This window comes from Bombus terrestris, chromosome 17, assembly GCF_910591885.1.
Source record: "Bombus terrestris chromosome 17, iyBomTerr1.2, whole genome shotgun sequence".
NCBI classification, from domain to species: domain Eukaryota; kingdom Metazoa; phylum Arthropoda; class Insecta; order Hymenoptera; family Apidae; genus Bombus; species Bombus terrestris.
The window spans coordinates 10,029,220-10,040,884 of record NC_063285.1 but is presented as its reverse complement, the minus strand read 5'-3'; the positions used below and the strand labels follow the sequence as shown (position 1 = coordinate 10,040,884).

Here is an 11,665-nt window from a genome sequence, read left to right as displayed (position 1 = left end):
CAATATAACACGATAAAATACAATATAATATAACGCAATTATTCTAATTCATTTTTTAAAATGAATTAATGACTTAATCTGTGATGAATAAGTATATAAAACACATAGAATTTATAATTTATACCTATATACACTTTATTCAACATAGCAATATCACAGGTTACAAGAAGTCTTAAGATCCATTATGTACCAATTAAGTAATTGATTATTTTTGTTTTTAACACATTTAATCATCAGATCATTGCTTAGTTTAGCATAGTTTGTAAAAATCCTAGAATGTAACTACCCAAATCTTCATCTTGATTTGTCCATGAAACATACACGCTTTTTTGATCATCTTCATCACCTTCTACCTTTACTAAAACAGATTCGACAGATATTGATCCATCTGTTAATTGAACTGTCCAGCCTGGTAATCTCTCTTTCAGTGGTTGTAATAATTTTAAAGTCGTTGAATGTGCTGGACCAGGGTCCCTTACTTGTACAGTGGATGTAAATCGTACTATATGTTTAGTTATACCTGCTGCTTTTGTCACCTTAAAACAAATTTTCAATTATTTATTATGTATAACTTAACAAATATATAAGTATATATTATCGATAATTGAACGGAACGTGATAATTACTTCATCTGCGTCCACGAGACATACTCCATCTTCTCGTAACATTAAAACACTGTGAAGTAATCTTCGTCGCTTAGGATCTGGTGGCAAAGCCGAATATCTTTTGGCTTCAGACTTTAATAATGCTAAAGAAGCGTCTACTGGCACTTTGGCAATGGTTGTAATAACACAAGTTTCTCCATTTGCAGGATTATAACAATTTGTTCCAAATTCTTGTTTTATTTTTTCTTTTAAAAACTCCATTTTAGCAAATTCTCCATGTACAAGCATAACATTTTTTGGCTCACAATATTGTATTAATTGCATAATACCTTTTGCATCTGCATGTGCAGAGAAAGACATATACTCTACTGCCATTTTGACTTCGACAATCTGTCTGTTTTCAAATTCAATTCTTCTAGAACCATTTAAAACTTTATGTCCAACAGTGCCTTGAACGCAAAATCCAGGCATAATAACCATATTTGCTTCGTTTGGAGCCCATTTCTTAAAAATTTGTAAAGATAATCCTGCATGCAACATGCCTGGTGTAGCAAATACTACCATAGCTCCAGGATTATCAATATATGCTTTATCAAATGGTTTTATATGTTTAAAATCAAACATATTTCTTTGCACAAAAGTTTTCTTAATTTTTTGATTAGTCCAAGTAATAAACATTTTATAATAATTATTCGCTTTTTCAGTTAATCCTAAAGCAAAATATACAGGAACTTTTAAATTCATTCGCTCCCAATATGTTTCTAATAATATACATAATTCTTGTGCACGTCCAAGAGCAAATACAGGAATTAATACTTTGCCACCTCTATCTATGCATTCATGAACCTAAAAGATAAATTTATAAGTTTCATGTAAAATCTAATACACGTGTAGTATTAATAATATCAACATACTTTCTTTAAGAAGTCTCTTTCTCTACATCTTTTAGAATCTCTGATAGTTGTTGCATATGTTGACTCTGATATTAATAAGTCTGGTCTACATTTATCTATCCAAGCAGCACCTAAATGCCTATCAGGAGTCATATTGTAATCCCCAGTATAAACGATTGATTGTGAACCAACTCGAATCCAAAACATTGCAGCACCAAGTACATGTCCTGCATAATATGCTTTTATTTCCAGTTCCGAATCAACCATCACAGATTGATGCAATGTAACAGCAATGACCTTTTTCATACAATCTTTTATCATTTGTGATGTAAAGAAGTTGCTTTCTCCTTTACGTTCTACTGCAACTTTTCTCATATCTTCGAGTAAGATCGGTGCAATGGCTTTTGTTGGATGTGTCATATAAATTGGTCCAGTATACCCTACCTGCAAATGCAATCATTTTGTCAAAGATCATGTTTTAATATGTAACTTTTATGATCTATATTACCATTTCTGTAAAGTATGGGAGGGCACCACAATGATCTAAATGAAAGTGTGATATAATCACACAGTCTATGTAATTAGTCGTTGGTCCTTCTGGGATTATGTATGAAAAATCTGGGAATCGTCTTTCATCATTGAATCCCATGTGCATGCCACAATCCAACATAATGTTCTTTCCACCCATTGATACAAGAATACAACTCCTTCCAACATCTTGACCAGCTCCCAAAGGGGTTACTTTGATATCTGGCATTTCTCTAAATAATGTATCTCAGTTAAAATAACCTATTCACTTCATTTGTTTATATAATATTATCATATAATAGAAAAATATCTATTATAATAAGGAAAATTAGTTTCGTAAAAATAGAGAAAATATTATTATTAAACTTGTAATCAATGATATAGTAAACTTTCTATCATTACAGTTGTTACCTACAGTATCAGTCCTTTCACTGATAGGCTGTTTAAAAGATTTATTTGATATGTTATTAAAATTCACGATCAATTCACAAATATTAATTAGTCATCTTTTATTTCGTTGCTACTTTTGTATAATGAAGGACAAACCGAGTATCAGTTCTTGTTGCTTCATGTTATTAACCTTTACTTTTACCGCGTCTTTACCGCAGACGAGATACAGAATGTAAGTGACTAATAGAATGCGACCAATGTAGTAGCGGCCTAAATTAAAACTAAAATCTTCTATGAAATTACAAATAAAATATAGAGAGGATATTCTATAATCGCAGAAGAAGTGTAGACTTTTATTCTTATACATACTTCTGCTTTAAAAAATTGCGATACAATCTATCAATAACTTAAGCATAAATTATGTCCGATAAGTAATCAATTAATGAAGAGAGTAAGAAAACCAGCAGATGGAATAACGAAAGCTGTACGAACAGTGTTGGTAAAACGGATAAAAGTAAAAATGAAATCAGAAGCCATTGTACAGAGAGAGAGAGAGACCACGTGTTCATCGATCCACGTGTTCTACTCAATTATAACCATGAATGATAAACAATGTCGTCATCGATAACAAATCAATGTTCAAGCCGAGCCTGTGCAAGCGCTGTGTACGTGAGAATTAGCAGGGACGTATGACTCTTCATGTGCGTCCTGCTCCGTAATTTGCTGATGATTCTATACAGTAATTGTTCAATATATCTGATATATATTTCATAAATTCATGTAACCGTACTGTTCGTATTACCAATTTAATACGATACACATAATTTTATAAAAATAGATATATGGAATATACACATATATCGGACTAATACTACGACTTATAAGATTTGTTTATTTGCATTTTTTCACGTTATGGAAAGTATCTAGTAAACTTTGGTTGTAAAATTCTGTTCTTGATAAAGATTGTTTTGAAACACATCCATAATATGTACAAAATTCTAAGATTCCATTTGTAGAGACGTGGTTTATCTATTGTTCCTGTTTTACCTATAATAAACATTGATATTTTATGTACAGTTACCTACATGATCGATCGACACTCAAGAATTTTTAAAGTAGCGTTGCGCCTGTATCACGTCCAACCTTCTTCCACCGGACTGTGGAAACACGTTCCTGCCCCTGGATCGTTAGACGCAGTTTCACCAGTAGCCTCTTGTATGACTACAGTGAATAATTAAGTAAATTAATATTGCAAAAATGAGGAAGCACTCGTGGCGATTTGGTTTGAGAATTTTCTATTTTGTAGCTACATATGGTAAACTAGAGTTGCAAGATAGAATGAATAATCCACTTTGATAGTCCTTCTGGCTTTTAGAGTCAGGATATATTAATAAGGAATAAAACTAACATAAGAATATGACAAGTTTCAAATTTGTCAAAAAAAGAAAAACAAGTGGCGTTTTATATTATTTTAGAAATTCGAGACGCGATAAATTTTGAATACAAACGCAAGACTTGCGGATTTTCCCGATTTCCTAAATCACAACTATCTGGGAAGGTATGAAGGGCAGGCTCGTACACAGTTTCAATACTTTATTCATATAATTTCGTAGTTACGGCATTATTTCTATATATTTACATATCTCCAATTTTTTCAAGGGAGCTCGTAATGCGTGCCTGTGCGCGCACTACTATATTATCCGTGTGTACCTGTACGTGTATCTGTATGCGTGTTCACATGTATTCGTGTTTGTTTGATCATGTTTTAGATAAGTTGTAAAACGTATCGTCGATATCGTTTCATCTTCTCTTGTCGCTGCTTACATTTTGTTCTCGTCCCCTTTATACTCGTGTCCTATAAAACATAGAACGCTACGGCGAAAGAAAGAGAAACTGCGAATTGGTTGCGCGGATCCGTCGTGTTGCATCGTGGCGTCGAAGATCTGCGCGTCTCTAAAGTCGGGAATTCTAACGAAAACGGCACAGGAGGCTTCGCATCGACATGTAAAAAATCTAAATGCATTATTTACGCTACGGCTCGTATTTTATATACTTGGCTCGTATCCACATTTAAGTTCCCGAAAACGAAAGGGGCTGGCCCGTGCGTGTCGAGAGAACATGCCAAGCCAGCCAATTGGCTCGATCGCTTTTTCTCTTTCGTCGCAGGAGAACACATGCGTGTGATTACACGTGCACCCAAGCGCGCCACGCATCAATGCGTATGTGTATATACCCTTTCCTGTCCGAGGAGGATCGATTTCCGATGTAAGCATTATACGCGCTCGAATCCTATTATACATACACACATACGTATAACAGTATACATGTATACGTGTAAGAATCGGGAGTTTCAGCTTCTTAAAGAACAAAAATATTCAGCGCGATGGCTGTTGATCTTTCGGCATTGCGTAACACTCACCGCACAATATCGTCTGTTTTCCCGTTTTGTCATCCGCTTCTTCTCCCGTATTTCACACGGAGTCTGTGTTTTTCTCCGCTCTTCGCTGTCCACGAACAGAGAGAAAGAGAGAGAGAGAGAGAGGGAGACACGCGCACTCACACACACACAGTTACTTTTCGACTACCTATAGATTGAATCGGTTTAGCGCGCCCGTATAATAACGTATAATAACTGTACAATTGTAAAATATAATTCCATCTAGCTATAGCGATTCTAGATACACTTGTGTGTCAGCTTATTATTCATTTTTTTTCTTTTTTAATTCTTTTCTCTTTTTGTCTGCGTACTATCCAACGACTTTCGGTTCGCCATATCAAGTGCCTCATGCTAATAAACTTTTCGCCTGCGGACACGCGCAATTTTTCCTTCCTACGTCTCATACACGTGCCTACCCACACACATACACACATACACACACATATACACGCGCGTGCGTTCCGTTACAGACACAGACACAGACACATATACGACATTCGTTCGGTTTTGTTTCTCTCGCTCTCGCTTTTCTCTCACCATTTATCATTTATCACGCGTTCCTCTTTCTCGCTAACACTTTGCTTGTTGCCGCACTACGTATTTTAATAGTTAAGTTTAGGTATGACGTTATCCGCGACACACTTAAGTTCGAGGCTTTTAACGCGTTAAGTTAGAGTTTAGAGTAACATTTTGCTCGATAAGATATCTTTATTAGAAGTTAATTAGTTTAGTATAAACGTTAATCGTCAGTACACCGAAGGATATGCAGATAGAGAGTTTGGAGGGCAGTGATAACAATATGTTCGTGTTTTCTCGATGGGTGGAACGCGTGTTGTTGATTGATGGCGCGGCGTTCGCATGCCACGCCGCGCCACGCCAACGAATAGCAAAGTCAGTTGCGATTGTTCATTTTTCAAGAGAAGAAAGCAGCAAAAAATTACCTTCACCACGGTACTTTGTTCCGTATACCATGAACACACTGATACGTTATCGTCGATGAATTACGACCGACATCGTTTAACTAATCCGATAATCGTATCGCGTTCGATCGTACGCCAAAGGCGCGCGACTTTCTCGCTTCTCTCGTCCCTACCAAGACAAACGACTTGTTTAATCGTTAGAGAAAATTATCTTCGTACTCGAATGCATAATCTTTCGTATAAGCGTTAGGAAAACGGCTACGTTTAATCGCACTTGCACGCTTCGAAATTTCATGCCATTTCACGTAGAAATTGTAGATGCAATCGATGACGCTCGTTTCAACGTGCTGATATATCACGTTTGAACGAATACGAAGCAACGACATAAGAAAGAAAGCAGTTTCGAGTTTTATCAAGTTTTATCAGAAAAGCCGTAAGACGATCGATCCGATCTTCGTCGTATTTATCATTCGTCGACGTGGCAGCGCCAGGACGTCTCGTTGTTCTAACCTTTTCGCTACTACGGGCAACTGCATTCGCTCTGCGCAAGATGCCGTGTTGCACTTTGCGTTCGACGATCGCGAGAATTTTATTTCGCGGGGGACAGCAACGACGTTCGACGAACGACGAATATGACGTTTCTACGCAGAGAATAGACGATGTTACGATGCGATATCGTTAAGACTGCCCACTCAACTTTAGCCACGTAAATATACGAAATCCACATCGACTTATCGTTTTTTATAGCCTACGATCGATCTCGATGGCGCGACGCCTGTGGCGAAGATCGTCGTGCCATCTTTAAGCGTCGTGCGTAAACCGGTTTGCTCGATCGAACCGATTCGACGAGTTATCGCGTGAATAAGAAACCAACGACGAGGAGAATGAAGAGAGAGAGAGAGAGAAAAAAGAAGAAGAAGAAGGAAGATAAGAAGAAAGCGGAGAGTTGGAAAGCTCGTGACATTTTTCTATCGGCAAACATCGTGCTATATTTGAATTCATCAAGTTCTTGTGCGATTAAGGTACGAAACGGTGTTTCAAAATGTTCCCGTTCGTCGTATTTTTTTTTCTTTTTACTTTCATTTCTCTCCTTTCCTTTTTTCGATCGTTTAGAGAGAAAGAGAGAGAGAGTTTAAAAGGAAGTCTCGGTCGCGTGCCTAGCGATGCTTCTCCGCGCGAGCATTCGTTTCTTTTTCGGTTACCGCACGATCGGCTAACTCTTACTCTTCGTAAAGAGAAAAGAGAGAAAGCCGTTTTCATCGATTTCCTCTCTCGTCGTACGAAACGGCCGATCGGATCGGTCGAAGAGTCTTTCGTTTTGATATGCGTTGGAACCGTAGTCGGTTCGGAGTTTCTTCTAATTAATCGTGCTTCCCTGAGAGCCTGTACTCCGACGTTATCGAAGGTGACGCCTCACCAAGTTTCTGCTACCATCGTCCTGTTCAAGGACGCTGGTCGAGTCGCTTGCGCGATCGACCGGAAAAGCGATGCTTGTCCGAGAAAGAAACATCCGCGTGATATCTTTGACTTTCCCGATCTTAGACTTTCGTCGCAGACGTCGAACCGCTAATCGTAAAGGTTATGTCGGCGCGGAAGGTTGCTTAGGTGGAAAACGTTCGAAAGCTTCGTGGCGAATGATGAGAGGTGAGAATTGGAATAAAGAAGCAGAGAAATTGGACGATCGATGGAGTAAAAATCGCACGCGGAACGCGAGTAGGTAAAGAGGGCGTGTCAGCGGCCAGGATACTGGAAAACGGTAGCCTGCGTTTGACCTGCGACGCGATAACAGCGCGTTTATCGTTGGCGATCGCAGCGATAATTGAAGTATAACGAGAACGAAGTTTCGCGGGGTCGTAGGGGCGCGCATCGAGGCGCGTTCAACGCAACGATAACGAGACTAATGAGCGCACTCGTTAGCGAGAGTCGCACGCCGTGGAATCAACAAGAACAGGTACGATAAATCCGATAAGAAAATCCTCCACCAACTTTCTCCGCGAGTGGTGCGAGGTCGAGTAGCGAACAGAGAACAAAGTTGCCGGCGTTCCTCGAACATTTAGCCACCGTGCAATCTCTTCGAAGCTGGAAACACTTAGCGATTGATATAATCGTCGAGAGAGAGAGAGAGAGAGAGAGAGAGAGTGAGAGGAGGCAACGAAGAGGCTGAGAAAGTTCCTATTCTTCTCTTTTTCTTCCTCCAAACTGTTTTCTAAATTTCCTCGCTTGGAACGAGACTCAGGACGTGGCACGATGTTCGAGGCACGGCGTGCGTGGATCAAGTGGCGAGTTCTTGGCATACGTCTCAACATTTTACAATAATTGCACAACTTAGAAGCCCTTTAACGATCGGACGTTTTCTTCGTATCTCGTTCTTAGCCAGTTTCCTGACCCAGACGAGAACGTCTCCTCCTCTCCACCTCCTGTCTAAGCGTCATCTTCACATTCTCTCTCTGTCTCTCTCTTTCGCTCGTTCAGAGTCGCACACTGGCACTTGCCGTTTCGACGAATGGTCGATCGCTGTGGGACGACGCACGTCCACAGTTGGGAAAATCAACGGCAATCGCGTTTGCAAGCGAGTACGTGTCGAACGATCTTAAATTAATCGAACTTACATATCCCCCCTTCTTGTCAGTATCACGTTTCATTATTGCTTATCCGCGAATCCATCCACTGATTCAACGATTCTTCCTTCTTTTCCGGACGACGCGCTTCATCGAGGGACGTCCTTTAGCCGACTGCGGGACATTTGGACGAGCGCTTTCGCTTAAGGAAATCCCAGCGGGAGTTTGGGTAATTCAGCAGCTTGGCTGTGATACAGACGACCGAATTACGGCAACGAGTAGCAATTTGGCTTAGGTTGGTCGACGTTGGAGGACGTTGAAACACGCGCGTAATCTACGAACCAACTGGATCGTCAGCTAGTCCAGACTGGTGCCTTTTTCACGTGATAATGTGCCCTGGTCGGTTCAAAAATTAGGCGAAAGAGTATGCCACAGGCGGATACAATAAATGAGAATAACAAATGAGAATAGCGTTTTGAAATTAAAGCACCGATAGTCTACAGGATATCTGTCTTAAATTTATTATCGATTCAACACACAGTAGAACAGCAATGTCTATGTACACGTAGTTGCAATAGGAACACCAGTCTCGACCAGACGCCCGTTAGAAAGCCGGGAAACAGCAAGCAGCGTGATACGAAAATATAGAGTATTTCGCCGATAACTATACTTTGGTCGCGCAAGGGGCAAGCTACGCTTTCGGATGGCAAGGTGCATCGTAAGAAGAGATGCGGCCGGAGGAGGAGCCCGCGGACAGTTTCTATAGAGGCGGATAGAGGTGGATTGAAACTGCCTCGAATATCCACGAAACGGAGTTCGCGCGACGCGCCAGTATAATTAACCCTTTGCAGCCCTTTGTTCGAGGATGTACGTGCAGCGAAATTTCGCTCGACAATTTTTACTTCGCAAGGTATGCAGCGGGATATCCGACGGACTATCCGACAGAGACGCGAAACGTCGAACGAAAGGAAGCATCGCGTGGCGCAAGCAAGAAGATACGAGACTGACCATTCTCTGCAAAGGAAACAACGATAGTCTTGCACGAAGAGTATAAAGACTATGCCGCACAAGTATCGAGATAAAGCGACACGAGGAAGGAACGCGCGGTGGCGATTTCGGACATCAAAGGGTTAAACACCGGTCAAGCTTGATTCGTTTTTTTGTCTTTTTCGTCTTTTTTTTTCTTTGGCAATACTGCGTTCACACCCTGTGTATACGTATAAGCATCGATCTGCGCATGGCTACGTGTCATTTACTATTTCGACAGTGTCCTCCGAGCGTTTGCGCGCGCGATCACTTACAGCTTACAATGTCCGCGTCCCGCAAGAACGCGTTAAATTTACGGCTAATACACCGACGACGTTACTTCGAGTCGCTTCTTTATATTCAAACAAAACAACGCGGACTATCTCTCATCCCTTTCATACCGTTTCCATCATGCACACCGTAACACGTATCTGCACGCTCTCTTCCATTGTTGTGTTAATAAAATCTATAATTTAATAAACAATTTACACGCATAACATAATCGATAAATATCGTGTATGTATATATATATATATTTTTTTTTTGCTTTCTTCTATACAACAATAAGTTCATTAATCGCTAGATAGGATCGTTCGTATTCATACTTTCGTTCTTGCGCGTTAATTCCAACACTTTCTCGCGCTTCATGGACTATGGCAACGTCCGAACGAAGACGAATTTTACTCTTCCTTTGCTGGTGTTTGCCGATCCTCGAAATACATCGCGCGCACAATTTACGTCTCCTCGAACGACCGTTTCTCCTCTCGAACGCTCCACCTAAAGGAGGATCATCGTGCACCTGAGTGCTATCGTTAATGCGCGATGAACCCGTCCATGTACAACGAATATACAACTAACAACATATCTAGCAACGAGGAAGAAGTTTGATTTTACGGGCCTGCGCGAGAATATTCGTCTCTCCCTTTCAATTTCTTTTCTTATTTCGAGCAAGTGACGCGCTCGTATCTCGAGGACCCGACGCTTCGAGTCGCGTCGCCTGTGCTCGACGTCGCGTTAGCGTCGACAAAGTGCTGCAACTAAAGCCGAGCGTCGCTCTGACGAAGAGTAACAACGCCTTGCTGCACGTCGCCGGTCGGACACGTTTTCGATCGGCACAACCATTCCATACATCCTTGCGCAACGCACCTTCCGTGCCTCTATCCCTTTCCCTTCTCCTCTCTTTCGCGTCTGCGTTTCTTCTTCATCCGCCTCTTCCTCTTCCTCTGCCTTTCCGGTCGACGCGATCGGTCTCGTCCCGTCGTTACGCCGATCGCCGCAGCGACCTTCGAACCGCTCGTTGTCCTTCATCCTGGACGCGCGCAGCCTCCGCCGACAGGATCGTCGCGCACAGCGTCGAGCAGGCTCGATCTCCATCGACGTAACATTGGATATGCTTATAACGCTGATTCACCTAAGGTTGACCGGCGGCTGAGACACGCAGGAGATGGGATTTTCCCGGTCATCGGACGCTGGCTGTCTGGTCGTGTCCCGCCGGAACAACGATCGCATCACGACGTCTGCGAAGATCGCTCGAGACGACTCGTCTCGGGCGCAGTCTCCTCTCTCGTTCGCCGCGTTTATCCGCGAGGAACACAGCCCGTTCTAACGTTCGTGGAGAAACGCGTCGAAAAACTAATAGCTAAATAGTTCGCCTAGCACCAACGAAGGACCTAAGAAGAGGCTGTCACACGTTCCTCGTCAAGTTCTTGGACTCGCGTGTTCACCTGGCCACGAGGTTTTCAAGAGCACGTGCGCCACTCAAGCGGACGCGTGAATCTCGAAGGCTGGCCGTCTCTACACGTACCACTCTTTGATGTCTATCAGTTCTCGTTTCTTGCTCGCTTTGCTGCCATTTGCGCCGTTCTTCATGGGCCCGTTGAACGGCTGGCCGGAGCCAGCGGCGCCGAGCAGCGCCGCGTTCGGGTCCTGACAGAAGGTCTTCGTCTCGTCCACCTTGTAGCTGGTCTCTGGACGATTCTTGAACTTGAGGATGATGAGAATGATGAGGACGATGGCGATCAATGCGGCGGCTATGATGCCGATTATCAGCGCCGCGTTCTCTGCCGCCTCGGACGTTATCCTCTTGTTGTTGTTGTTGTTCTTCGGCGGCGTCGGCATCGGCGGGTAGATGGGCGGTGGAGGCGGTGGAGGTGGGTCCGTCATCTCCGTGGTCGTTGTTTGGGTCGTCACGGTGCTCGATCTCTGCGTCACAACGCTACTGCAACGTTCGAAACGAGTGATTGTGAGTATCAGTCACCTGAATGCTCGGAATATCCGATCGTCTTTGATATCGAGTATGATAATGGAA

At 42.1% G+C, this 11,665-nt stretch overlaps 2 protein-coding genes across 14 annotated transcripts in view; both read right to left on the bottom strand.

Moving 5' to 3' along the window:
- Positions 1 to 110: 110 nt before the first annotated feature.
- On the bottom strand, positions 111 to 3,640 carry LOC100642271 (integrator complex subunit 11). Of its 4 annotated transcripts, XM_012318872.3 has the most exons (6): positions 2,786 to 2,967; positions 2,442 to 2,697; positions 2,007 to 2,259; positions 1,520 to 1,942; positions 627 to 1,451; positions 111 to 536 (listed from the first exon to the last, which is right to left on the bottom strand). In XM_012318872.3, the coding sequence occupies exons 3-6, from the start codon at positions 2,253 to 2,255 to the stop codon at positions 246 to 248; spliced, it is 1,788 nt and encodes a 595-aa protein (XP_012174262.1). In that variant the 5' UTR covers positions 2,256 to 2,259; positions 2,442 to 2,697; positions 2,786 to 2,967; the 3' UTR covers positions 111 to 245. The 4 variants fall into 4 exon arrangements, with proteins under 4 accessions (XP_012174262.1, XP_012174265.1, XP_012174264.1 ...); XM_012318875.3 differs by lacking the exons at positions 2,442 to 2,697; positions 2,786 to 2,967 and adding an exon at positions 3,502 to 3,640; XM_012318874.3 differs by lacking the exon at positions 2,442 to 2,697 and having other exon boundaries at positions 2,786 to 2,968.
- Positions 3,641 to 3,994: 354 nt separating this feature from the next.
- LOC100646013 (neurexin-1) overlaps positions 3,995 to 11,665 on the bottom strand; it is a 636,909-nt gene continuing 629,238 nt past the window's right edge. For 9 of the 10 annotated variants that reach the window (XM_048413687.1, XM_048413690.1, XM_048413688.1 and 6 more), the window contains one exon: positions 3,995 to 11,575. In XM_048413687.1, coding sequence (XP_048269644.1) covers positions 11,152 to 11,575 — 424 coding nt within the window. In that variant the 3' untranslated portion in view covers positions 3,995 to 11,151. The remainder of the gene's footprint in view (positions 11,576 to 11,665) is intronic. The other variant, XM_048413689.1, reaches the window with a different exon arrangement.